The sequence below is a fragment of the Solanum pennellii genome, chromosome 6 (genome assembly GCF_001406875.1).
Source record: "Solanum pennellii chromosome 6, SPENNV200".
Taxonomy (NCBI): domain Eukaryota; kingdom Viridiplantae; phylum Streptophyta; class Magnoliopsida; order Solanales; family Solanaceae; genus Solanum; species Solanum pennellii.
In genome coordinates this window covers 53469884-53495632 of record NC_028642.1, presented here as the reverse complement: position 1 = coordinate 53495632, position 25749 = coordinate 53469884, and the positions used below count along the sequence as shown (strand labels likewise).

At 33.0% G+C, this 25749-nt stretch overlaps 3 protein-coding genes and 1 pseudogene across 5 annotated transcripts; 3 read left to right on the top strand and 1 right to left on the bottom strand.

Moving 5' to 3' along the window:
- Window positions 1-671: 671 nt before the first annotated feature.
- LOC107022448 lies at window positions 672-3996 on the top strand (annotated as a pseudogene).
- A 1352-nt stretch (window positions 3997-5348) lies between these two features.
- On the top strand, window positions 5349-13666 carry LOC107021726 (kinesin-like protein KIN-14C). Of its 3 annotated transcripts, none has more exons than XM_027917491.1 (23): window positions 5349-5511; window positions 6634-6774; window positions 6874-7034; window positions 7120-7230; window positions 7445-7673; window positions 8005-8132; window positions 8221-8304; window positions 8407-8484; window positions 8562-8654; window positions 8759-8788; window positions 9103-9444; window positions 9524-9605; window positions 9722-9817; window positions 9904-10083; window positions 10186-10292; window positions 10375-10553; window positions 10776-10940; window positions 11045-11298; window positions 11390-11553; window positions 12100-12224; window positions 12488-12622; window positions 13095-13165; window positions 13255-13666. In XM_027917491.1, the coding sequence occupies exons 2-23, from the start codon at window positions 6669-6671 to the stop codon at window positions 13323-13325; spliced, it is 2991 nt and encodes a 996-aa protein (XP_027773292.1). In that variant the 5' UTR covers window positions 5349-5511; window positions 6634-6668; the 3' UTR covers window positions 13326-13666. The 3 variants fall into 3 exon arrangements, with proteins under 3 accessions (XP_027773292.1, XP_027773293.1, XP_015077917.1); XM_015222431.2 differs by having other exon boundaries at window positions 5350-5511; window positions 6874-7031; XM_027917492.1 differs by lacking the exon at window positions 8759-8788.
- Window positions 13667-17202: 3536 nt separating this feature from the next.
- LOC107023630 lies at window positions 17203-19150 on the bottom strand. The gene is made up of 4 exons (XM_015224382.2): window positions 18992-19150; window positions 18595-18812; window positions 18432-18498; window positions 17203-17946 (listed from the first exon to the last, which is right to left on the bottom strand). The coding sequence occupies exons 2-4, from the start codon at window positions 18777-18779 to the stop codon at window positions 17647-17649; spliced, it is 552 nt and encodes a 183-aa protein (XP_015079868.1). The 5' UTR covers window positions 18780-18812; window positions 18992-19150; the 3' UTR covers window positions 17203-17646.
- A 4869-nt stretch (window positions 19151-24019) lies between these two features.
- LOC107022752 (protein YLS3-like) lies at window positions 24020-24880 on the top strand. Its single transcript, XM_015223343.2, has 2 exons — window positions 24020-24394; window positions 24482-24880. The coding sequence occupies exons 1-2, from the start codon at window positions 24079-24081 to the stop codon at window positions 24715-24717; spliced, it is 552 nt and encodes a 183-aa protein (XP_015078829.1). The 5' UTR covers window positions 24020-24078; the 3' UTR covers window positions 24718-24880.
- The last annotated feature ends 869 nt before the right edge of the window (window positions 24881-25749 follow it).

The following is a 25749-nucleotide window of genomic DNA, read 5'->3' as shown; positions in this document are numbered from 1 at the left end:
GGATCGGAGTGTCACGTTCCGACACGTAGTATTAGGGGATCGGAGTGTCACGTTCCGACACGGTAGGAATAATGGATCGGAGTGTCACGTTCCGACACGTAGCATTAATGGATCGGAGTGTCACGTTCCGACACGATAAGAATAAAGAGAAGTAATCTTGAATTATGTTAATATACTAAATTTCAAAGAACCTATTTCCCAAATGAGTATGGTGTGGAGGCTTGAGTCCTCATAGGTGTGCTTGGTGTTGTTGCCAATGTTTCTTGTACTTGTTGATTGTCACCTGTTAAATATTGTGGATGATTTTATACTATTATTCAGTATATATTGCTTTCTATTTTGAGTTGGCCGATGATACCTACTCAGTACTTGTTCCTTGTACTGACCCCTACTTTTATGACCGTCTGTAAGTCTATCTTTTCCTTCCCTCTCTGTTTCTATGACAAAGCTTTACCTTTCTATTTTTCGGCCTTCACAATTGGATTTTGACAAGTAGGAAAAATAAATAAAACTTGGAACTGTATTTGCTTTTGTCTCTGCCATTCATGCATAATGCAACAACATATGTATAGCAGATTATTTGTGAGTATGCAAATTTGACAATCTTTTTCCTTTATTGATGTACTTTATTGACGTACAGAGTACTGAGCAACTTTCAGTAGTGAGAACAAATGGTGAGGCCTTACAAAGTAAAAGGGGAAAAAGGAAAACGAAAGAAGACAATTATGGTAAAGAAGAAATAAAGGAATGTCTGTAAAAAGAGTAAAAACACAACATAATGCCTCAGACACTGAGGCAGCTGAAAGAGTTGTAGATTTACTAGCTGCCATACCGGTTGTTGTTGTTTTTACCGATCAAAGCACTAAACCTAGAAATTGGAAAGGTATGTTTTAGCAATGCCATTTTCAATTTTCATCCACTTACTGTTTCTTGTTTTTCTTTGTATGTCTGCTTTAGCTTATTGACTGCTTTATGTTTTTTTACCCAATTGCTCGTGAAATTGTCTTTAGTATTACATATACTGCTCAATAAAGGAAGTTAACCAATGTTCAATGATATATCCTCTTGGACATGCAGACGTATCAACTTCTGAAATCAGATGAACATTCCAAACTTTCTGAGGAAGAATAATCAAAATCCTTCTGAATATCGGCCTGATATTGCTCATCAGGTTAGTGGACTTTGAAACTATTGGCCCAATCTTGTTCTTTATTACTCATAATAGTGTCCTTTGAGGCAATATTTAGATGTGGGGCATAGGTTTTGACTTTCGTAATGGTAACCAACAAAAGTTGATGTCCAAATGTTTGTAAACTTTTTGTGGAGATGTCTGGTGGAGTGGTATGCAAAGCTAAAACAAGCAGGCTGGAACACAATTTAGCTTTGTACTGAATGTGTGTGAATTTTCCTGGAGCTCAATTAGTTGACACCAAAACATACTCCCTCTGTCTGGACAGGATTTAAAAAGTAAGGAAGAGTTTTGACACATAAGCTAAATATGTATTAAGTACCAAGACTATCCTCAGTATAAAAGTATTTGTTTATGTGTCTAGTGGAGTCATGACAAGTCATTTCACGAAACAGTAAAAGATGTAGGAAAGAGGGAATGGAAGTGTAAAAATTCGTTTTTAAAAATACGAAGGTGACAATCATTTCGGATGGAAAAGAACGGGAGGATTCACTTAGTTCTTCAACATACGTTCAACAATTATGTGTCCCACAGGCCAAAAAAGGAAAAAGAAAAATTAATATGAAAAGTCAGATGCCTTCTCCACCCACCACCCTCCAGTACTCTTGAAACTCAGCCTCTCTCTATGCTAATAGAGCCGTGTCTCTCTGTTACATTTTCTTAGTTCTTTTAGAAAGTTACATCACCTTGCTTCTGCTCTAATTCTCTCTGATTCAGATTCTTAGTACTTGTTGGGACTGTAGTAGAAATGAGTTGCAGTGCACCATTGAGACTTCTTTTTTAGTATACATTTTCTTGTTGAAACAGTTCTCCAAACAACTTTTTAAACAAATTCTCCCCTCCCATTCCCTTCCCGAAAAGAAGAGAAAATCTATAAGCAACAACTACGCTGTCCCAGTCTAGTGGGGGTTGACTAATGTGAGTCCTCACTATCCATGTTACTCCATGTAAACCTGTCTCCATCCAATATCTGTAAAGAAAAGGTTATAGCACTAAAAGTATTACCTTTACTAGCATTTAAATATCTACTAAACGGCTCATGCAAGACATTAGACCCAAAGACACATACCAATATGACTAAAGCTTGATTACTAGAGTCTTTCAAGGTCAGGACAATAACAACTGTTAGTAGCTTATTTGGAAGATTCATAGAAAGGGCAACTTCACGGTCATGTTACTTCCGCTTGAATTCTGATGGGCAGCAAAGGAATTTTTGGAGATGTTATCTATGTGGAGACAAGCGTGAGGGTATCAATCATTTATTTTGCACTATAATCCTACGGACCATCTATGGAACTCTTTCTTAATATGGTGGGACTAAAATGGAGCATGCCAGGGTGTACTTGTGAGCTACTGAAATGCTGGAGCATCATAGGCAAAAAGTTTCTATCACAGGAATTGGGTGGCTAACCATTCTGTCTTGTATATGGTGGACAGTTTGGAGGGAGTGAAGCACTAGGTTTTTGAAGAAAAAGGAAACTACATTCACAAGATTAAGATGAACTATTTACTTTTGTTTCATTTTTGGTGTAAATAGAATTTTGTAAATGGTTCTGAAAGCAGTGATAGAACTCATAGAATCCCTTTGAGTAATGGAAGGATATTCTGATGGTAACTTGTAATGTTTTTGACAGCACCTCCTTGTCCCATTTCTCAATTTATGATTTCTTCTTTCCTTCCATAGGCAATGCTTACCATTTCAGATAGCCGCGTAAATAAAGCTGGGCGATTGAAAGCGTTGTATGTGAAGACTGAGAAAGGTGTCCTCTTTGAAGTAAAACCTCATATACGTATCCCTATATATTATTTTATTTTTCTGATAAATTTGATGGAAGTTATAACTTACATGATCAGTTGATATTTGACATATGCAGGTTGGTGCAATGGTCCATGGAAAAATTGAGAAAGATTACGTCGAAGATTATCTATCAAGTAAGCTAAATTTTTTTCTTTATTTTTCGTCTAATATTAATTAGAGTTCCATAGTTTGTTTTCTATTCCTTTGTCTTCAATTTACATGGCTGGGCTTTGGTCTAGTGGTAAGATTGCAACACTTGATTGTGGGTTAGGCACACGGTTAGGGGTTCGTCTGGTGTTTAAGTGGAGAAAGGTAGAAGGACTGGCCCATTATCCACTGAGTTTCGAACCATGTACCATTGGCCCTCGGGATTTTGCTGTTAAAAAAAAATTCACATGTCTGGTCTTTAATGCTTAGGAATGTCAACATTTGTTATTTGTGTCTTCATATGTTCAACAATTGGTGACACGGATATTATTGATCTTCTTCAATGTAAAAGTACTATTCAAGTGACATTTATGCCTTTGGCAATTGAAAAGCAAATAGGTTCTCACTGCAGTAGAATATAGTTGGAAAATTCGAATCTTATACACGTTAGAGATTGTTCTCTCTTCCATGAGTTTTTTGGTTCAGTATTCAGCAACAATAGGGGGTTCCACACTGCTCGTCTGCACCTTAACATGATGCTTCTGACCGCCAATGTCAATTGTCATATACCATAACCCACCTTTACTGATAAGTTTGACGAGTTCTAGTCTAGGCACCTTTATTTCTATCCTCTTTGATCCGATTATAACTTCTTTTAGACGCGAGGTATGCGTGCATGTTCTATTAAATACTAAACTAGGTCCATGCTATTATCATGATGGAAGTTCTTGCATCTTTTGGAGTTGAAACTTGTCTAATTAATCATCTAATGTATCTTGCAGTTACCGATTACTCAATGAGTGCTGCCTACTGCATATCAATGATCACATATGCTGTGGAGCACAAATGGAAAATTTTGTAGACTTGTACCTTACTCTGATTTTTGTTGCTACATTTAGTTTCTAGAATGTCATCTTAATTTCACATTTATTCTATTTTTAAATTTAAATATATTTTATTTCTCTCTTTTTTTGTCCCTTGGTCATTTAAGTTTCATATCAATGCAATGAAGGATTAGTTGGTAATCCAACTTTCTCCAGTCAATAATTTAGTGGAGTTGGCCTTTTCTTGAAAGATTAAGAAGGTGATATTTGACTTTTTGTATGGATTGGTCATTTTGAAATGTTTGCAGCAATATACTATTCTGGGTATTTATGGGGAAAAAAAGTATGTGGAATGAGTTGCACTTTCTTCTAATTCGAATAAATAAGGTTGACACATTCCAAGTACATAGAAGTTTCGGATTTGACTGACAAATTTGTTTTCCTGGAAAACGATGGGAGCGTTCTAATTTAAAAGTACTTTTTCATATCACATTCAAATTAGTTGCATTATCTTTACAAAAAAAAAACAAAGAACTTTTTCCGAAAAGACTACTCATTTTATTTATAGTGTGAATTTAAATACTTCAAAAAAAAATTAAACCATCTCTAAAAACTACAAAAGATTCCCTAATAAAATCTACCTAACAAAAGAGGGGAGTTGCTTGGATAAACGTCTTTACGTCTTTAGGAGGCAGGGGCGTAATTATCTTGTTATTGGATATCTTTCGTCGAAAAATAATATATAAATACAATAATATATGAAATAATGAAATAACATATTTTTGGATATCTTGATAGAATACAATAATATATGAAATAATGAAATAACATATTTTTGGATATCTTGATAGAACATGGTGTTGTAGTTTCAGATGTCTTAAAGGATGCTCACGTGTTCGAATATTTGAAAAATTCCTCGCTCAGTCACTGTTAGGAAGGTAAGAAATAAAAATTTGACCAGCGTTTTCGCACAGCCGTATACCATTTCGATTCCTATGAAGCTCTTTTTGAAGAGCTATTGTTCGATAAAACTCAATAACTTTAATTTAGATTTTATTATTATGTTAAAAAGCTCTTTTTGAAGAGCTATTGTTCGATAAAATTCAATTACTTTAATTTAGATTTTATTATTATGTTAAAAAACTACTTGTAGATAATTTGTTTAATTTTTTTTGAAAATCAAAATTTTAGTTACGCCTAAATTTTCTTTTAAATGGTAAGTGTATTATTATTTTAGTTCCTTATAATATAAAAACAATATACAGAATGACGTTTTTTCTTAAATAGAGAAATAAAAAGGTGAGTTTAAAAGAATTGTCCTAAATTAACGGTAGGCGGTCAGGTTATCAACCTGCCTCAGGAGACTAACGATACACGGAAAATGGGAGACCAATCGAATACTAAAATTCCTTTAGAGAAAATTTGCCGAAAAAAAAAAAAGGTTTCCATATTCATAGTTAATAATAATGAGGAATTATTAATTAATCATTGCTTTTGGTCTTCTCCTAGAGAACGTGCACATTTATGCCTTTCCATATCTATGCTTTTTACAGGTTTTTTTTTCCTCTTCTTTTTCAACAATTTTAGTCCTTTTCCTTTTTGACGAAATTTATGTCGTTGATGGGGTATGTCTTTTTTTTTTCCATGTTGTTTCTTTGTAATGGTGATTAATGTATTGTGGGGTTCTCAATTCTTGGCTTTTAATTTGCATGTGATCATTATTAGAGTTGATTTCAAGATTGAGTCTTTGTTAATTTTTAGAGCTTGAAAATTGAAGGTATTAAAACATGATTATTATTTTTTTTTGCTAATTATTCTAGGATGGTATTGGAATTGTTAGTGTTATTTGGTAAGTGCTCAATCTTGATCATTATGTTTCATTATTGGTTATGTAGCTGGAATTTTCCAGGTAGCCTAAGGTGTTTGCTTCTCATAATTTTTTTTTGCTATTGTTCTCCTGTCCTTTTTCTATTTTTCAAATGATGTGATGTTTTATTCAATATCTTGATCACTTTTGCTGTATATTGAGCCTAGTAGTCTTTTTTTAGGGCCAGAGATACGTTGATGCAACTTCAGTATTGATTTCATTTCCTTCACTTCCAACGTTGCTTGTTTGAAATGCATATGTAAAAAAAATAAAAATTGAATGGCAACTCTTTCTGAGTTGTTGAGATGAATTTGGAATTCCTTGGATTATGATTGAGCTGGTTCGAATTACCAAGGGATAAGCTGTCGGGTAATTGTATATTGACTGGGAAACTATCTGATATTTGTGTATAGTGAACCTGCAAACTGTCTGATAATCGTGTGTAGTAAACCTGCAAACTGCCTGATAATAGTGTATAGTAAACCTGCAAACTGCCTGATAATTGCGTATAGTGACTTGCTATTTGCTAAGTGTCTGATAATCGTGTATAGTGAACGTGCAAATTGTCTGATAATTGTGTATAGTGAACTCGCAAACTGTCTGATAATTGTGTATAGTGAACACACAAATTGTCTGGTAATTGTGTATAGTGAACTGGCAAACTGTCTGATAATTGTGTATAATGAACTTGCAAACTGCTTCCGTTGTTGAGACAGCCTTTTGGATGAAATGTGTTTCCCTTTTTTTATGATTTATGGAGGTCAGGGATAATATTGATTTCATAATATCTGTTTTCTATGTGATTCAGACGTTCTCTGAACTGAAGACCACACTCTAGTTACCATGATGGATTCGATCCTGGATCGTGTAGCTAAAGACTGTGGTAGACGGAATAGCTCAAGTCCATCCACTAGTGGGGACATATTTGAGCCTTCGTCAAGTAGTAATGGTGAGGCTGAAGGTCCAAAACATTTAATACCATGTATTTGCTGAACAAACTCTTGCTTGGGCTGATTTTCTCTTGGACTGCACTTTCTTATGTCTACAGCTAAGCTACGGGCAACTTTGGTAGTGTGGATAAACGGTCTTCTTCCTTCCTTAAATTTGCCAGTAAATGCTTCTGATGAGGAGTTACGAGCATACTTGGTTGATGGTACTATCTTGTGTCAATTGTTGAACAAGTTGAAGCCAGGTTTTATACCAGAGGTGGTAGTAATATATCGGATTTTACAGTAATTAGAAGCTAGGGTTGGTTTTGTTTTGATGATCTGACTTACTGCATCTTTCATTCTAGTTTGGTGGTTCAGGCCTTTCTTCGTCGTTAGGCTCAGAAAATGTAAAACGGTTTTTGTCAGCTATGGATAAAATGGGCTTGCCTAGGTTTCAAGCATCAGATTTAGAAAAGGTTAGCATTAATATAGCGTTGTGCTCTTGTGTTCTAATATACGTTCATTATTTTGTGTCTCCTTATCATTATATAAGTGGTTGAGTGTGTTAATTCACGGGCCATAGAGTTGTATGTATTATAATATGCAGAGAAGTGTAACTTTCTGTACCTTTAGGTACAATTACACATCATTTTTCTGCTTTTAATTTATTCACTCTGATACGTTATCCAGGGATCCATGAAAATTGTTCTGGAGTGCCTTTTGACACTTCGAGCAGAATTTATGCCGGATGTTGGAGGATATGGTTCGACCACACCACTATCTCGCAAATCTGGCGCTGATGTAGCTCACAGACAGGAACTGTCGAGTACTCATTCTTCCCCATCCTCAACAGAAGGGAGACGAAAGATAGGATCAGATTCAAAGTTCCAGCGTGCTTTGAGAAGTCCCGTGATGGCAGGTCTGGTTGTTTAAATCTCATCCCTTGACCCATTCTTTTCCATGAGGGGAAGATTGAGATTTAGTTTGCTCTCGTAAATTGTTTCATTTGAAAAATGCTCTAACAGAAAATGCAATAGTTATAACATGGCAGGGCCTCCCTTCAATGTCATTATTCATCAAGTGTTCTATTTCACATTTGTATTGAAACTGTCAATCCTCTTCTGGTCTTTTTAGCTGAGGAATTAAACTATTGGTGAATTAGTTTTAGATCTTTATGTTCTAACTACTTTCCCAAAACTCCGATTTACTTTTCTTAGATTGTTGACTTCTATCTTTTGAACTTTATATAGAGCCATCAGCTGCATTACTACATCACGTCGGACATAAGTTCCATGAAGTATTTCAGCTTAAACAAGGGGGCTATGCTGATCTTCCCCCCTCAAAGATTTCCGAAATGATGAAATCTAACAGCTTGGATGTTAGTAATATGTCCTTTTTCGTCAATTAAAGCTTGACTAGATTTTTCATTTCAAAATTTTGATTTCATACTTATTGTTTTGCATCAGATTGCCCCAACGCAGTCACTTCTAAGTGTTGTGAATGAGATTCTTGATGAAAGCATTGAGCGGAAGAATGGAGAGATACCTCATGTACGCACATATAGATAAAAATATTCATGATTGTGTTCTTTTCTACACGAATACATCACAAAAATCATGGCTTAACATTATTTAGTTGTTTAATTCTGTCAGCGTGTAGCATGCTTGTTGAGAAAAGTAGTGCAAGAAATTGAGCGTCGAATCTCTACTCAAGCTGAACATCTTAGAACGGTATAATATACCTAAGATGTTTTCTCCCAAATTCTCTTGATAATGAACCTTGCTTATGAAATGTACTCTGTCTGTAGCAAAACAATTTATTCAAGACCCGTGAGGAGAAATACCAGTCACGGATCCGAGTCCTAGAAGCCCTTGCAACTGGGACTAGTGAAGAGACGCAGGTAGTGTAAAACTACCCTTTCTGTGAAAAATTTCTTGAAGTCTTAGAAAATCTTAATTCTTCAAGAGTTTATGCATCCTTCACCCACACAGTCTTTTATTTCAGATTGTCATGAACCAACTTCAGCAGATTAAGGTAGTTCACCGCCTCTCTTCCTCTGCCACATTGTTTATGCAACAATCGTTATATTTAGTGGTACATATGTGTTCTATAGTACCATTTCCTGTGATTTTGTATGTATTAACTCTTAATACGTCAAACAACATCTTCTCTAGTGTTATGTATCTACTCTGCCTACAATTTATCATTGCTTGTGTAATATGAAATTAGCTATTGATTCAAAAGGATCTGATGAGACTCGTTCCTGCAAAGAATATTTAGCTGATTATGATTCTCTTCCACGACTTTAAAAGTTTAGCATCCTTTTTTGAATTGAGATCGTATTACAGAGTGTAAAAATCAAAATGGATGCGGAAAAGAGAAATGAGGATCAGGATGTGGTTAGATTGATGAAGGAGAAGGATGATCATAGTCAAGAGATTGCAGCTTTGAAGCAAGAACTAGAAATAGCTAAGAAAGCACATGAAGAACGCTGCCATGAAATGGAAAAAGAGGCCAGAACTACTCAACAAAAGCTTGAGGAGAGGTTGAAAGGCGTTGAGATCCTTTTAAAAGAATCACAACGCAGAGCAAAAGAAATCGAGACATTTTCTGATTCAAAATCACTGAAGTGGAGCAAGAAGGAGAATGTGTACCAAATATTCACAGAATTCCAGCTTGGCGCACTACGTGTATGCTTTGATCTTTTCCTCTTAATTTGTGTATATTTAGTTGTTTATCACATCTGATCTGGATCTCCATAAACTTCAGGAACTGAAGTTTGCTTCTCAGTCAATAAAGCAAGAAGTAGTGAAAACACAACGGAGCTACGCAGAGGAATTCAATCAATTAGGTCAGTGCTGTACGAATAACATTTATTGGAAGCATATAGGTGTAAGATGTCAAAACAGATTTAACTGTTGAGTAATTTTGTTGGATTTTTCTTATTAAGTTAAATTTCTTTGACAGGTGTAAAATTTAGAGCACTAGACCATGCAGCTGCAAACTACTCTGTCGTCCTTGCTGAGAATCGCAAACTACACAATGAGCTGCAGGAGTTAAAAGGTGTTGTTATATCACGAAATTTTAGTATTAAGAGGATGGAAGATTTCTCTCCTTTTACCGTTGCTTATGAATCTTTTTAAAATTAGGAAATATTAGAGTGTATTGTCGGATAAGGCCATTCCTTCGTGGACAAAAGGAGAAACAGACAGTGATAGAATATATCGGAGAAAATGGGGAGCTAGTTGTTGTAAATCCTTCCAAACAAGGGAAAGAAGGCCGTAGGTCTTTCAAGTTCAATATGGTTTACAGTCCAGCTTCAGTACAAGGTTTTCAGATTCCTCCAAACTATGTCAGATAAAATTATTCTATACATTTTCTGTAAATTTAACTTCGTGCAATGTATAATTTCACAATCTCCATCTCTGCAGCTCAAGTGTATTCAGATATTCAGCCCTTGGTACAGTCTGTGCTGGATGGTTATAATGTATGTATCTTTGCCTATGGACAAACTGGCTCGGGAAAAACGTACACCATGGTAAGAATGGCATCCTGTATAATCTGTTAAATATGTCTACACTCCGTCTAACATTGCTAAAGCAAGTTAAGTTAACCTCCAGACTGGTCCTGATGGAGCAAGCGAGGAGGATTGGGGAGTCAATTATCGAGCTTTGAATGATCTTTTCAGAATTTCCCAAATGAGAGAGAGCACTTTCAAGTATGAAATCAAAGTTCAAATGATGGAAATATATAATGAACAAGTTCGTGACTTACTGTCAAGTGATGGTTCTCAAAAAAGATATCCTTAACTAAATTTCAATTTTTTCCCCTTTCTTGGCATTATCTCCATTTTTCTACATTAAATGAATTGTCAATTCAAAAAGTATTCTACCAAAATTTTTAGTTGTCCCTTTATTTTCTCCCATGTTGCATTTCTACAATTTCAAAGAATCACAAAAGATCGATATTATGTTTGCAATATATATCATGCATCTTCAACTGTTTTCCTTGATTTGCACACACTTGGGATTCTATCTACCTCTCAAGCCAATGGGTTAGCTGTCCCAGAAGCAAGCATGTTCCCCGTCAATGGAACCGCTGATGTCTTAGATTTAATGGATACGGGATTGAGAAATCGAGCAAAAGGTTCCACTGCCATGAATGAAAGAAGTAGTCGATCACACAGGTTCAGACAACTAATCATCTTTGAATTTCAATATTTAAAAATACCTGTTTTCCTTTTAAATTTTGATAGGTTACATAAATAAACTTATTGCAATATATTTCCAGTATCGTAACTATCCATGTCCAAGGGAAGGATATAAAGAGTGGCTCAACAATGCATAGTAGTCTTCATTTGGTGGATCTTGCTGGAAGTGAAAGGGTAGATCGCTCCGAGGTGACAGGAGATAGATTAAAAGAGGCACAACATATAAATAAGTCATTGTCTGCTTTAGGAGATGTCATATCTGCTTTGGCACAAAAGAATGCTCACATTCCATACAGAAACAGCAAGCTCACTCAAGTCCTTCAGGCTTCATTAGGTAATTCTCTTTCTATACAAAAAGGTTTTGCTTTCGCTTCATTCGGTAATTCTCTTCTGGCAGTAAGTTATAATTCTATTTTGTTGTACAGGTGGTCAGGCAAAGACACTTATGTTTGTGCAGCTTAACCCTGAAATTGGTTCATATTCAGAAACCATGAGCACGTTAAAGTTTGCTGAAAGAGCATCTGGAGTAGAGCTAGGTGCTGCTCGAAGTAGCAAGGATGGCAGAGATATCAGAGAATTGATGGAGCAGGTGCTCTATTTACTTTGTAGTTCTTCTAGAACAGAGACTTTCAATTGCTGTACTAGAATTGATGATGCAATATCTTTTTTTTTAGTCCAATTACCTAAACATGTGGCGAGTATACCCTCTCGATTAAATTACTTTCGGACTAAAGAAGAGAATTTAGGTATTCAAGTAAGCTGGCAATAAGACGAGACTGTGGTCTGGCAATATATTAGTTGGCGATCGGTTATAGTACCATAAACAAGATGTTCAAAGCTATTTACTTGCATATTTATAACACCAAAATCTAATGCAACAATTTTTGTAAGAGTTTTAGGCAGGATACCAGTACTACCCATGATCTTGTTTAGAGACTGAAGATATAGGAGTAGTGCAGTTTGACTACTGGGTTTCTATAACCTGGATTTTTTCAGAAAGAGCTTTTTCCGTTAAGCAGCTTCATTCTATTATCTCACTGGTGCTTTTCCTTATTCTTCGGAAGATGATATTGCTGCCTAACTTCCAATTTCCTGCTTGTGAAATATTGTCCATTGTTAACTTTTAATCTTCCAGGTCGCGTCTCTCAAGGATACAATAGCTAAGAAAGATGAGGAGATTGAGCAACTACAGCTGCTCAAAGTTCAAAAGAATGTTTCTCCAGTAGCCAATGGTGAGAAACGCAGTCCAAGCTCATTCAGGTATGGCTCCTCATCTCCTGACAAACATTTGTTTCGTGGGACTTAGCATGTAGCATGAAATTCTCTGGTAGATGAGACTCCAGACTTAGTGAGAAAGCAGCATCTGATAAGGGCTTAAAGAGTAGTGATCAGAATTGTTTAGCTACTTTCAAGAATTATAGTGATGACTTATGAGTTTGGACACCAAAAGGAGTCTCGATTGAGACTGCTGGACGGACTTTAAGTCGGAATATTTCTGCAGATGCTGATATATTTGTGTTCAGCGACGCAGATAATGAGGAAAGACTAAGTGATATGCTATCTGATAGTGGTCTTTCTGTGGGCACAGAAACTGATGAATGTGCTGAAAGCGCCAATCCTTTCCCTGAAGGATACAAACGACCAGAGAACACAAATAAGTAAGTAAACATCATCTCGGCATGCTTGTGCTTTCTACAGAACGTTGATTTCTTTATTGAACGTAAGAGAATAAAGATCCTACAACTTTATTCTTATTTATTCAAGTAAATCCAGGTACCCTGATTGGCTAATGTAGAAATTTATATAGACACTAAACTGTTTTCTTAGATGTTATTTACTACATGGAAAGGGTAAAACAAGTAGGTCAAGGATTCATATAGGGACTTAACTTTCATCTGAAATGTTGTTATTTAACTCATTATATGGGAAAAAGTAAAGCGAATTGATAAAGAATTTAAACAATACTTCTTGCTTACGATGAAACTAAAAGATCCTGGAAGTTCGTAGACTTAACATCACTCCTCTGAGTTAAGGTATTCCAACTTCCGGACCAAGAGTATTGAACTAGTGGTTTTTTGCTGCTTAATTTAACCTAATTGCTTGACTATCATCCTACGCGGCCTTTTGCAGACACAAAACTGCACATAAGACTCCTAGACCTCCACAAAAATCAGAGAGGGATTCTCCAAAAGCCTCAAACGGTATGTTGATTAAGCATGACATGTTCAAAGACTTACCCCTCGGCTAAAGATTAGTATAGTGTAATTGGAACTTCTTCAATATGTTTCAGGTCTGCGGAAGTCGATCAGTGCAGCCAATATGTTGGCTAAATCTACCAAAGGTGGCAGTAATATGATGTAGCAGTTGTGCTAATCAAATTTCCTTCTTTCTTGTGCAGCCCGTTAATCGGCTTTTGCACTTTGATGAAGTTATCCCTACACTTCTCAACTGTACAGATTCTTTTTATTAACCAGGGAGTCCCTCTTAGAGTCTAGGACTATACATGACCTTTGCTATTTTTCTTCTTTTTTATATAAAAATGCAGGGGGGAGAAACGAGTTGTGATGTACTAAAATTTTTTTTCCATAGGTTTCTTTTTTTTTTTTTACAAGGAATTCAGTGAGTAAAGCTTGTATGAAGCCTGTTGAGTTGTAACATACAAGAGTTGGTTTTATCAGCAATTTATCTTCTTGTTACTCTTACTTTGCATATACTTCAACATCTTGTTTTGATGGAGATACCTCTAGCAGCCTTTTGAGTCACTGCTTCTCGAATATTAAGGTCATCAAAGAGACATGAATTGCAATATAGTTTGAAACTTGAAAGGATTATCTTAGTTTGAAAGAATTCACATGTCACCAAAGCCTTGTCCAAAAAGCAACTCATGAAAATATTATTTTATTAATGGCAGAACAACTGAACATACAGAATCAAAGAGGCTATCTTTTCTTAAGATAGAAAATAACTCAGAAAAGAAGTGAATGAGCTATATGTGAGAGCATTAAGGCATAGAACTACATTCTTTGTCTCTGCACTCTTAACCGATCTCGCTCAGTCTTTCAACATTTTCAACGAAGATAATCTATAGGCAAAAGTCCTATCTTGCGAATGATAATTCAACTTTTACTTTGTTGTACCAAAGTTGCCAAAAATATTTTTTGCTAACAAAGATGTGTATTTTACTATTTTCATAATAAAAGCAAAAAATCAGTACCACTTGGCATACATCCGTTGCTTTATTAATGATTTTTGCATAAGCTTCACCACCTAATTCTACATTCAATTTAAAGCAAAAATCATCGATTTGGTGTGGACTGGATTTAATCCACCAATCCCTTACCAAAAAGAGATTATTTGAAGCAAGCAAAAAGAAAACCAAAAGAATAAAAAAGTAATTTTTATTTGTTGTAACTAAGAAATTATTAGAAGCAAGCAAAAACAACCAAAAGAATAAAAAAAGTAATTTTTATTTGTTGTAACTAAAGATACTAGAAAGGGGAAGAGCGGGTCCAATCATTATTATTTGAAATTCGTAATGTTTATTGAGGAACTTTTACATATAGTCACTTAAAAGTAGCCTAATTTTTCTCCATAGCTGTAGTTTGATAACTAAAAGTCGTAGCTACATGTGATAGGGAGGAGAGAGGCGAGCAAAATAGGGAGAGAGAAGAGAGAGGCTAGTGAGAGAGGCAAAGAGTGGGAGAGGGTGAATTTTATGTGTATATCGGTTATAATTGTATAGTATACATATGTATTTGTATATATGGCAAGCTAGATTGGGAGAGATTAGGAGAGAGGCGACAGAGATTAGGAGAGAGGCGGCCGAGATTGGGAGAGGAAGGAGAGTGGCGAGCGATATTGGGAGAGGGAGGAGAGAGGCGAGGGGATTGGGCAGAGAATGGGAGAGAGTGAATTGTATATGCATATCGATTAAACAATTGCATATTATGCATTTGTATATATGGCAAGCAAGATTGGCAGAGAGAGGAGATGGGCGAGCAAGATTGGGAGAGGGAGGAGAGAGGCGATCGAAAGAGGAAAAAAGTGGGAGAGAACCGAATTCTATATGTATATTGGTTAAATAATTGTACACTACACATATTAAATGAACTACATATTATATAATGGAATGAAGAAGAGATAGCATATAATAAGTTTTTTCCTATTTTTTAATTGGATTAAAAATTGGTCGTATGCAAAAAAATTTTAAAAAGTAAAGAGCACAACGGGAATAAGCAGGCAACACAAGCAGACATATTGACGATCTGCTGCCTGCTATTCCCCTTTCTTATATAAGTAATTTATATATTAAGAATGATAATATTTAAAATCATCAACTATTCTATTATATAACATATTGTTATAGTCAAATACGTAAAAGAAATATTCAAAATAAAGTATACTAGGGAGTACACATAATACAGTAAGGAGCGGACTTTTGTATAGTGAAAGCATTAAATATTTATAAATTTTAAATTTAGAACTCTATACACTTAAAAATCATCATTATAAAATATTGAACCTATGAAATAAAACTTTGATTTCATCTTTGGGTTTAACTGTTCAATTCCTTCATATTTGAGTTTGCAGGTCAAGTTAATTAGTGACCTAAAAGATAAAAATAAGTAGAAGGCCTAGCTTTTTTTTTTTTTTTGAAATCCAAAGTTATTTCTCATTTTTTAATGAAAAGTTTTTATTTTTTCAATGGTCTTAAACTCTCTATATAAATCAAAATATTTTTTAATCTTATGGTCTTAAATATGTCATGTGGATTTTAAATTTAAAAATTGACAAAAAAGAGAAAAACATTCTTTAATATTTGAAAACAAACAAAAAAAAAGACGTAAATTTTTTTTAAAAAAAATACTTATAATAATTCTATTATTACTTTTTAAAAAAGGTCTAAGACGAATGACTCATTTTTAAAGACAGTGAGCCGCCCCTACATATAGAGACTAGACACTGTTAGAGCTAGTTTGGATTTGAATTAAGTCAAAATTCATATGTTTGAATTCTTAACCTATGATGTTTGACTTATTTTTATCATTTTAACTTGAAATCAAGTGCTTACGAGCACATTTTTAATATATTTGAACACTCCAAAAGTGCTAAAAGCTATTTTAGCTTGAAAATACGTCATTATTGAAATTTTGTTATTTTTAAGTTAATATTTGGAGGAGGACTAAAAAGAACTGAAAAATAAAATTAAAAAAAATCAGTCCATGTAGAGTATGTATAAACAATACTCAAAAAAGTGAAAAAGCAAAGCAGGCTCGAATCTGCCATATCCACCAAAAAGATACTTGTAAACAAAAGTTAAAACATAATGGGGGACCAAAATATTAAAGTCTGAGATTATCATTCACAAGTTGTATTGGTTCTCCATGTTGTATAAACATGGGGGCCATCGTGACAACGACAAGACTTGTACCTAAGTTAAGAGCATCTTCTTTTTTTAAAAAAAATATAAATAATGATCCACAATCACAAAGAACCAAACAGATTAACAAACTCACGTCATTGTTTACAGAATATGCAGGCAAAGGTGTCGTAAAAATTAATTAAAAAAAAATTAAATCGAGCTGCACACAAACTGACCAGATATGAGGGGTTTAAAAAAAGCAAATGACTAATAGTCAAGAAAGAGATGGGCAGCCCATTATAACAGAGCCAGCCTAGCCTAAAGACAAACTAGTCAGCGATCAAATTTTTCTTTAAATGAAGACGACAACTTGCTAAACATAGCACCTCACGCCTCTAATTTTCTTCCTTAATCTCAGGGAAGAGATTAATTTAGACAAACTCAACCAACTACATCAAATAATCATATATTATTATACAAAAACAAATCAATCCACGTAATCTCCAATGTTTCCCCATCACAAAATATTCCCTTCCAATCTATTTTTAATAGCAAAGGAATCATGGCATACCCTATAGAAAAATTGAAGATCTGTGAACAGAATCACATAGTAGTGGCGATAATCATGCTACTGAACATTGAATAATTACAACATGATTCATCATCAATGTTGAAAATACTCACTAACACGTGTTTAGCTCCATCTATACTGCACTTTGATTAACAAAGCAAGTAGCACGCCAACAACAAAACAACAACAATTCCACGAGTGGAGTCTGGGGAGGGTCTTACCATTACCTCGTGGAGGTAGATAGACTGTTTCAAGCAAGCCAAGAATAGAAAAAGTAGTACTTGGTAAAATAAAAGACAAATGAATTTGTAAGAACTAAGAAGACCATCTTTTCCCATTCAGATTAATATTACAATGAAGGAAGAGAACTCTTCCCTCTTTGAGTCTTCATGCTACAATAAGTACTTTCAACTCATATCATGTTCTAAATGCTATAAAGGAAACCTAGTCACTCCCAAAGTCTTACCTCTTTCTTTGGGGCTACTATTACAGTTTTTATTCTTTTGGACATAAAACACTCATTCACCCCCTTTTCTCACAATTTACACATTACTGGATTTGAATGATTTAGAGAACAAAACTCATCAGCAAATTGGACTAAACTCTCTTTCTGTCACTCTATATATACAATGCTAAATGAATTTGGTGTAGGTTTCTTGCGCCTTTCCCCAAAAATCTCTTCTTTTTATCTAAAATCCTTTACGATGTTGGTTATTCAACATCCAACATCTCTGTGTCAGTAGATTTACCTAAGCTACAGCTGAGATGCCGCAGTTGCCGCGACAATTGAAGCCTTCAATCCTCACAGGAGCTTGCTTGTTCCCAAACTTCACTCGAACACAGCCTCCTCCGCTCATGATGGTGGAGGAGGGTGGTGGTGAGGGTGCCGCCACTGCTCTTTCTGGGATTGGCAGTATGGGAACAAAATTGTGGTTGCCAAATTGGGCATCTTGGATCAGGGGATTCCCAGCCCTACTGGGTGGAGATCCATAAAAGAACGGTGGAGATGAATCGACCTCAAAATTGGCTCTATCAACTTCATAGCTCCCCTGTTCATAGAAAAATCACAGCTTGTCAACTACCAGTAAGTATAAATAAGTTGATAACTTAAACAAATTAGATCATCCATTCGAAAACACTGTTTAAAATGCCTTACATTTTCAAATTAACTAGAATAAAAACTTCTTATAAAGCAGAAAATTACAAAGTTATAGTATTAGTTTCAGGCTACGTTGCTCGATCTCTTCAAAAAAATGTAAAACTGCAGCATCGAAATTGAAGAGTCTGCGCATCGCCGCAACCTAGGTCTCAGCTATTCAATTCAAATGAGTGTCCTAAACTCCCTTTGCTCACTAGAAAATCCCCCCAAAAAAAGGTGCAACAACAAAGAGGGATGCCATAAATTTCCAGTGACAACCTTACATAAAACTATATTTTTCATCCAAAGGAATTAAAATTAAGTAGATCTACTAGAAACCCACTTCCAAAATGAAGTAAAAGATTAGATTTTTCTTTTTAATTAACAAAAATTCACCTTTGTGAGGATGGTATCCAGCAGCTCAGCTCCAGCTTTCAACTCACGAGCCTCCATTTCTTCATTTCTAAAAATCCAAAACAAAAAACACCAAATAAGCAAGAGACAAAAAAAAGAAGAAAAAAAGGAGATAAATTGATGTTGGTTAGAAAAAGGGGCATACATAAATTGCATCAGTTGATAAGGTCTGATGGGTTCTTCAACATGAACAGAGTAAGAATCGAAGAACCCAAGCTTACGGGGCTTGGGACAAACGACACCGTTAGACACAGAAATGTCTGCTCTCCCTGTTTCTCCAACTCCAACACAACCCACCAAGGCCTTCTGTTGATAAGCATACATATTCATCTTCTTTTTTCACGTTCACAACAGATCCAAAGCCTGAAAAGCAAGAAAATGTTTATAAAAACTTAAGATCTTTACTTCCATATCCATAAATTATATATATATATATGTATATGTATATATATATATATATATATATTTGAAATTACTATATATAAACATAGAATAAAAAAAGGAGATGGGTAGATGAGGAAGAAGGAGGTGGGGGGCGATACCTGGTGGGCTAACAAGTGGATGCCTGTGGAGGGGAGAGAGAGAGATTTGTGGGGAGAGTGAGGCGGAGAGAGAAAGAGAGGAAAGAATAGAGATTGGGGCAGACTATTCATAGGAGAGAAGAGAGAGAAAGAGTTTAGGAGAGAGAAACTAATTACTATTTATTTATTAATTAAAATAAATAAATAAATAAAATATCACGCCAATACCGTGTCATACTGACGTGTATTTGCTCAACTGTATACAAGTTTGATATTTATTTTGTACGTATACGAAGTTAGAGGCACAAATACCATCTAAGATCTGGTCAAAAATCATGTGTATGTATTATACTTTTTGCATTGACGATCTTTCACACTTTGCAAGGATGGCTAGTAGGAATCATCATGTCATACTGACGTGTACTTGTTTAACTTTGTATGATTGCTTTGATACATTGTATGTATTCGAAGTTAAAAGACATAAGTATCATCTAAGATCTAGTCAAAGATCATGTTTATGTATTATGCTTTTTTTTCATTGACGGTCTTTACTTTGTAAGGATGGTTTGTTAGTAATCATCATATCATACTGACGTGTACATTTTTAACTTTGTATAATTAGTTTAATACTTATTCAGTACAAATTCAAAGTTAGAACATATAAATATCATTTAAGATCTAGTCAAAGATCATGTTTATGTATTATGGTTTTTGCATTGACGACCTTTCACACATTGTAAGAATGGTTACTAGGAACATCATGTCATACTGACGTGTACTTGTTTAACTTTGTATAATTGGTTAATACTTATTTTATACGTATTTGAAGTTAAAGGACATAAGTATCATCTAATATCTAGTCAAAGATCCTGTTAATGTATTATGCTTTTTTGCATTGACGGTCTTTACTTTGTAAGGATGGTAATTAGTAATCATCATATCATACTGACGTGTACATATTTAACTTTGTATAATTAGTTTGATACTTATTTAGTATTAATTCAAAGTTAGAGGACATAAATATCATTTAAGATCTAATCAAACATTGTGTTTGTATATTATGTTTTTTTTTGCATTGACGATGTTTCACATTTTGTAAGAATGGTTAAAAAAATATTTATTATATTGACATGTACTTGTTCAACTTTATATATGTTTGATACTTATTTTGTACATATTCGAAGTTAGAGGGCATAAATACCATCTATGATCTGGTCAAAGATCATTCTTATGAATTATATTTTTTTGCATTGACGACCTTTCACACTTTATAAGGATGGCTATTATGAATTATCATATCATATTGATGTGTATTTGTTTAACTTTATATAAGTTTGATATTTATTTGTACATATTCAAAGTTAAAGGACATAAATAATATCTAAGATTTAGTCAAGATCATGTTTATGTTACATATCAGTAGTTTAAAGTATAAAAATATAATACAGGCATAACTTTAATAATATTAATAATAACTATATAGCTATATACACATCTTTTTACATCTCGGTTATAGTTTCTAAATCATTTCTCCGATTTGTGTTTTTCTTAGACAAAAATGTTCAATCTTTATGAATTGTATGAAAAGATGTTTTAATATTTCTTAATTTTATTATTATTATTATTATTATTTTTAAAACATATTTTTGTTGTTAAGTTACTAATCTATTGGAATTTTGATACTTGTAAATACGTTGAATTGCTTTTTTAATTGATGATATAAGAATCTATGTTTTTAAACTGATTACAACACTTTAACTTATGATCAATTTTTACATAAAAGAAAATAAATATTTACTACCAGTAATCCAATATAGTCAAAGTTAGTGTTCGAATATCTACTTAATTTTAAAGTAAGTAAAATTTTAAAAGTTTTTTATCATTTAAAATAACTAAATTGTCCAAAGTTTAACACTACTATTTTAAAATATTTTTTTATCTTAGTATTTTTAAAAAAAAATATAATATTTTTTAGAGATAAATTGTATTAGATACTATGATTTCATTGGAAATAATAGTAAAGAATATGATCTAAAACTTACATTATTGTCTTTGAATGTATTTTTGTTTTAATAAATGTGCATTTCCTCGAGGAATAGAGGGAGTATTTATGAAATCGAGGGAGTATTCATTGGGCTGATAATTAATATTTCTTTTCTTTCAATTGTGTTACTTTTTTTGTTTCGCTTGATGCGAAGTAATCTTTGCTTATTATTTTAAAATATATTCGGTTATTATATCAAAATAAGAAAATAATTGTAATTTATAATATATTTTATATAACTTTTAGATATTTTCATTCAAAAAGTTGAGTATATCTAATTGAATTTATTTTAAATATTAATTAAATTTACTCTTTAAAAATATAATATATTAGTCCGAAGGCAAAGAAATTGTTGTTTGAATCTATATACATTTATAAAATATAAAACAATTTTATCTCGTATTTGATTATAGGTATTAGATATTCATTGGATTAATTATGCTACGATTTTTGTCATAGTAATTAATATATTATTCATATATATAATGGAATGACTTATCATAAAATTAAATATTTTGAAATAACGTATTTTTAATTAAACGACACAAAGGAACAGAAAAATTGAGTCCCCTTTTTGCTAGGCAGAAATTAATACCCATTATTTTTTTTATTTTTTTTTTCAGTCTACATGACCTGTGTCATTTTAAGACTTTCCAGAACAATATTTGATAAAATTGTCCTTTTATACACTTCTACAAGTTTAATTAATTTAAGAAAGTGAATTATTTGAAATTCAAAATGCCATACTCCAATATTACATCTAGCTAAGATAAAATACATCACCGCAAATTAGAACATAAATTTCCCATTTGAAACCTTATCAAATATAAAGAATTGATTAATGATCAATAAAGAAGTGCATTGGTCAGTTTATTTCGATTTTATATATTATTAAATTTTAATTTTTTAAATATATAAACGAATAAGATACTTTTTGTTGATTTTTTATTTATATATTTGGTCTTTAATCATTTGATTTTCAATTTCTCCAATAATTTGGCACCATGGGACAACAAGAGCAATACGGTACTTACTTTAGATTTTGTCATTTTGTTGACAAATAGTAATAAAAAAGATACTAATATTAGTATTTAATATTTATGTAGGGCTAAAGTAGTAAACTATTATTACTTTAAAATTGAATCGATAATTCGATAAGTTTTTTTTAAAATCTGTTAATTAATCAATAACCCAATACTAAAAAATCAAAATTGAACCAGTATCCAGACAATTTCTTTTACAAAATCATTAAAAATTCGTTAACTCAACAACATTAAATCAATTACATTTTTTCCATTCAAATTAATAATATTTTTTCAATTAGTACTATTCGGCTCCAATTAACGGTTTACCCTGGCCCTAATATGAAATTTTTCCAACACAAATTTATATGTAGTGGGATATATATATATATATATAAGATAAAATCTTTTTTTAAAAAAATATTCCAATTTCATGATCAAATTTTATTTTATTTTTCTAAAAGAAAAAAAAAACATATTTGCCTCTTTCCGTATACCCACTCACATAATTCATGACAAGAAAAAAAGGTTAATGAGACGCGGTTAGCCATCTACCGTAGTTTAATGGTTCAGCCTCCTAATTTACTATTCCCTAAAGTTTATTTATTGTTCCCTATTTTTATATTAATTGATGATAATTTTTTAAAAATTCGTAAGGTAATCAACTAATATGTAACAATTATATTTAATATAATGATCAATTAATACGAGAGGAAGAGAGTACTAAATAGTACTCTCTCCACTTAATTTTACTTGTTGAGTATACATGGTTCTAAATTATGTAATTGTAGTTCTTGTCAACATTAAGTACTTATTTTCCTTATCATTTTTCAAGATATCTCATTTAATAGGGAATAGTTTGATAAAATATTTATATCATTAATCAACCAGTGACAAGTAATTAACCTTATATAACAACAATAGCATATTTATTCAAATCCCATAGAAGTTTTGGAAGGGTAGAGTGTATGCAAATATCATCACTACCTAGTGGAGGTAGAAAAATTATTTTCGAAAGATCATCTGCTCAAGTGCATCAACCCAAGTACCCAACAACATCATATCTAACGAAATCTCACTTAGCAGTGTGAAATGATAAAATATATGTAGATCTTACAACAATTACGTCGTGAAAGTGATGAGATTATTCTCAAAAGACTCTTAGCTCAAGTGCATTAAGCTCAAGAAAACAATAAGGTATTTTTTTTAAAAAAAAATATATATATAAAATCAATAAGAAAAGAAACAATAACAATACAAATAATTAAAAACATAACAAACAATGACAAGAACTACAATTACATAATTTAGCACTACGATTGCACTATTGATCAACAAGTTCAAAATGGGGTGGAAAACGTTTACAACCTTCAAACTTTATTTGTAAAATCAAACTCCTCGAACAAGTAAAAATGAAGTTGAGGGAGTACTTATTTTATGACTAGCCTATTCACCACTCTCATCTACTTCACAATAATGGGAGTGCGGAATACAAGAACATTAAAGAGGAGCATTTGATTTTCCAACATTTGAACATGAACTGCAGAGACCAATTAACCCTGAGGATTAAATAGGAGGCCATGGTGAATTCTTGGGAGTCCAAATCTCATGACATTTAAGTTCAAATATTCCTTCCGTTTAAAAAAAAATGATCAAATTTAACTTGACACGAATAATATAAGAAAAAAAAAGTTTTCAATCTTGTGATTCTGAATCAAGATTATGTCAAATATACTAAAATATCATTTGATTTTGTGATTTTAAACATGTTATGTAAAAAAACTAAAATAAAAACGTTGCTAAAACAGAAAAATAGATCATTCTTTTTTTAACGAAGAAAACATGTTGTTTCTTGGAAAGCGGAATTACATTTCTCCAAGCGTCATAAATTTTGTTATCGATGGGAAGCAAGAAAGAAATAAACACCTTTCGTCTAAGAATAACACTATATAAACCGCTAGGCTATAAGCAATATTATTCATTATTCTTAGCTAGAACACAACACAAAATTAATTAGCAAAGAGCTGAATATATTTGTGAAGATGAACAAGTTATCAGTGTTTTGCATGTTAATGTTGGTGACATTAGCAATGTGTACTATAGAAGACGATGTAAAAGATTGTGCAGATCAACTTGGAGATTTGGCATCATGTATACCATATGTTAGTGGCACAGCAAAAATGCCAACACCAGAATGTTGTGAAGATACTCAGAAATTAAAAGCTGCTAAGCCAAAATGTCTTTGTGTTCTCATTAAAGAAAGCACCGATCCATCTTTAGGCTTACCTATTAACACTACTCTGGCTCTTCAAATGCCAGCTGCTTGCAAAATTGATGCTAAAGTCTCTGATTGCCCATGTAAATAACCTTTTTTTTCTACGCTGTTTGGTCAAACTTCTAAAATTTTAACTTAGTTTTGATATACTTATTTGTGTTTAATTGCAGCATTACTGAAGATTCCAGCAGATTCACCAGATGCAAAGATTTTTAAAATAACTGATTCAGCTTCTACCACAAGCGGTACCTCATCATCCCCTGCTTCTTCTAGTTCAGAAACAAAGAGTACTACTTCAGATACAAAGAGTACTACTCCAACAAGCACCAGTGGAGTTGCAAAGCAGATCAGCAACAACATTATACTGACTATGGCACTTACAGTAATTGCATTGATCTTTATTTAGAATAATTTGAGCAAGGCTGATTAATTATGGAAAGTGGAAACTAGCTAGGGATCATCACTACTGTTAGTTTGGTTTCTTAGTTTTAACTTGTTTCACTCTTAGGTCCAAATAAAATATCAATTTGCAATAATACTTGTTTGATTAATGCTTGATTTTTATTCAATCGAAGTTGATAAATTTTGTTATTGCTACTGTATTCTGAATGTTACGTTATTTTTTCTCTTTTATATGCTATATCCTTTGTCCAGTCGATGATCTTTTAGAAATAACCTTTCTATCTTCACGAGGTAGTGATAATTCTGATGCATACTTAGGTATAGACGCTAATTCTGTTTTTATGTTGATTGATTGTGCTCTATTTTAGGATTTATTTGAGTTTTAAGAAAGAAAAACAACAAGGTGAAATGTAAAGCAAAACTGTTTAATACAAACTAAAACAGCAAAATTGAAATTTGATTTGGGCTTCTGGCTTACATCTCCTGTTATAGTGGGCCTAGAGCCCAATACATAATGTGCAAGAGAGAAACCCGAGTTCAGTGGACTTATTCACATGTTTGGATTTCATGTGGGGAAAATTTGTTTTACCCCTCAACTTTGTCATTTGGAGCTGATATACCCCTCGTTATGAAAGTGGCTCATATATGCCCTTATGGTTATACAAACGGCTCACATATACCCTTCATTTTAACGGAAGTTAAAAAAATTAGTTTTAAATTTATATTTATTACTTTTAATTTTTTAAAAAAATTATTTAGTAGTATATATGATTCTTCTATCAAAGTTCAAGGTATATTTTAATTTTTTTAATACATAAATTATTTTTTGACTTCTTTTATTATAATTATTTGAGTTTCTTATTCTTATTTTGTTTTTTTCTTTCATTCCTTTGTTTAAAGAAAAAAAAATTAAACTATTTTTTTTGTCTATATTGTAATTTGATTTTTGTATTCGAAGAAAAATTTTTGGTCATGTACAACAAGTCTTACAAGAATATTAGTGAAACATAAATAAATTTGATTATCAAAATAATAA

Coding starts and splice junctions, on each gene's coding strand:
- LOC107021726 (XM_027917491.1), top strand. CDS start 6,669: ATGATGGATTCGATCCTGGATCGTGTAGCTAAAGACTGTGGTAGACGG. Junction 6,775..6,873: donor GCCTTCGTCAAGTAGTAATG/GTGAGGCTGAAG, acceptor TTATGTCTACAG/CTAAGCTACGGGCAACTTTG. Junction 8,789..9,102: donor ACCAACTTCAGCAGATTAAG/GTAGTTCACCGC, acceptor ATCGTATTACAG/AGTGTAAAAATCAAAATGGA.
- LOC107023630 (XM_015224382.2), bottom strand. CDS start 18,779: ATGAATATGTATGCTTATCAACAGAAGGCCTTGGTGGGTTGTGTTGGA. Junction 18,499..18,594: donor TATCAACTGATGCAATTTAT/GTATGCCCCTTT, acceptor TTGGATTTTTAG/AAATGAAGAAATGGAGGCTC. Junction 17,947..18,431: donor TGGATACCATCCTCACAAAG/GTGAATTTTTGT, acceptor TTCTATGAACAG/GGGAGCTATGAAGTTGATAG.
- LOC107022752 (XM_015223343.2), top strand. CDS start 24,079: ATGAACAAGTTATCAGTGTTTTGCATGTTAATGTTGGTGACATTAGCA. Junction 24,395..24,481: donor TAAAGTCTCTGATTGCCCAT/GTAAATAACCTT, acceptor GTTTAATTGCAG/CATTACTGAAGATTCCAGCA.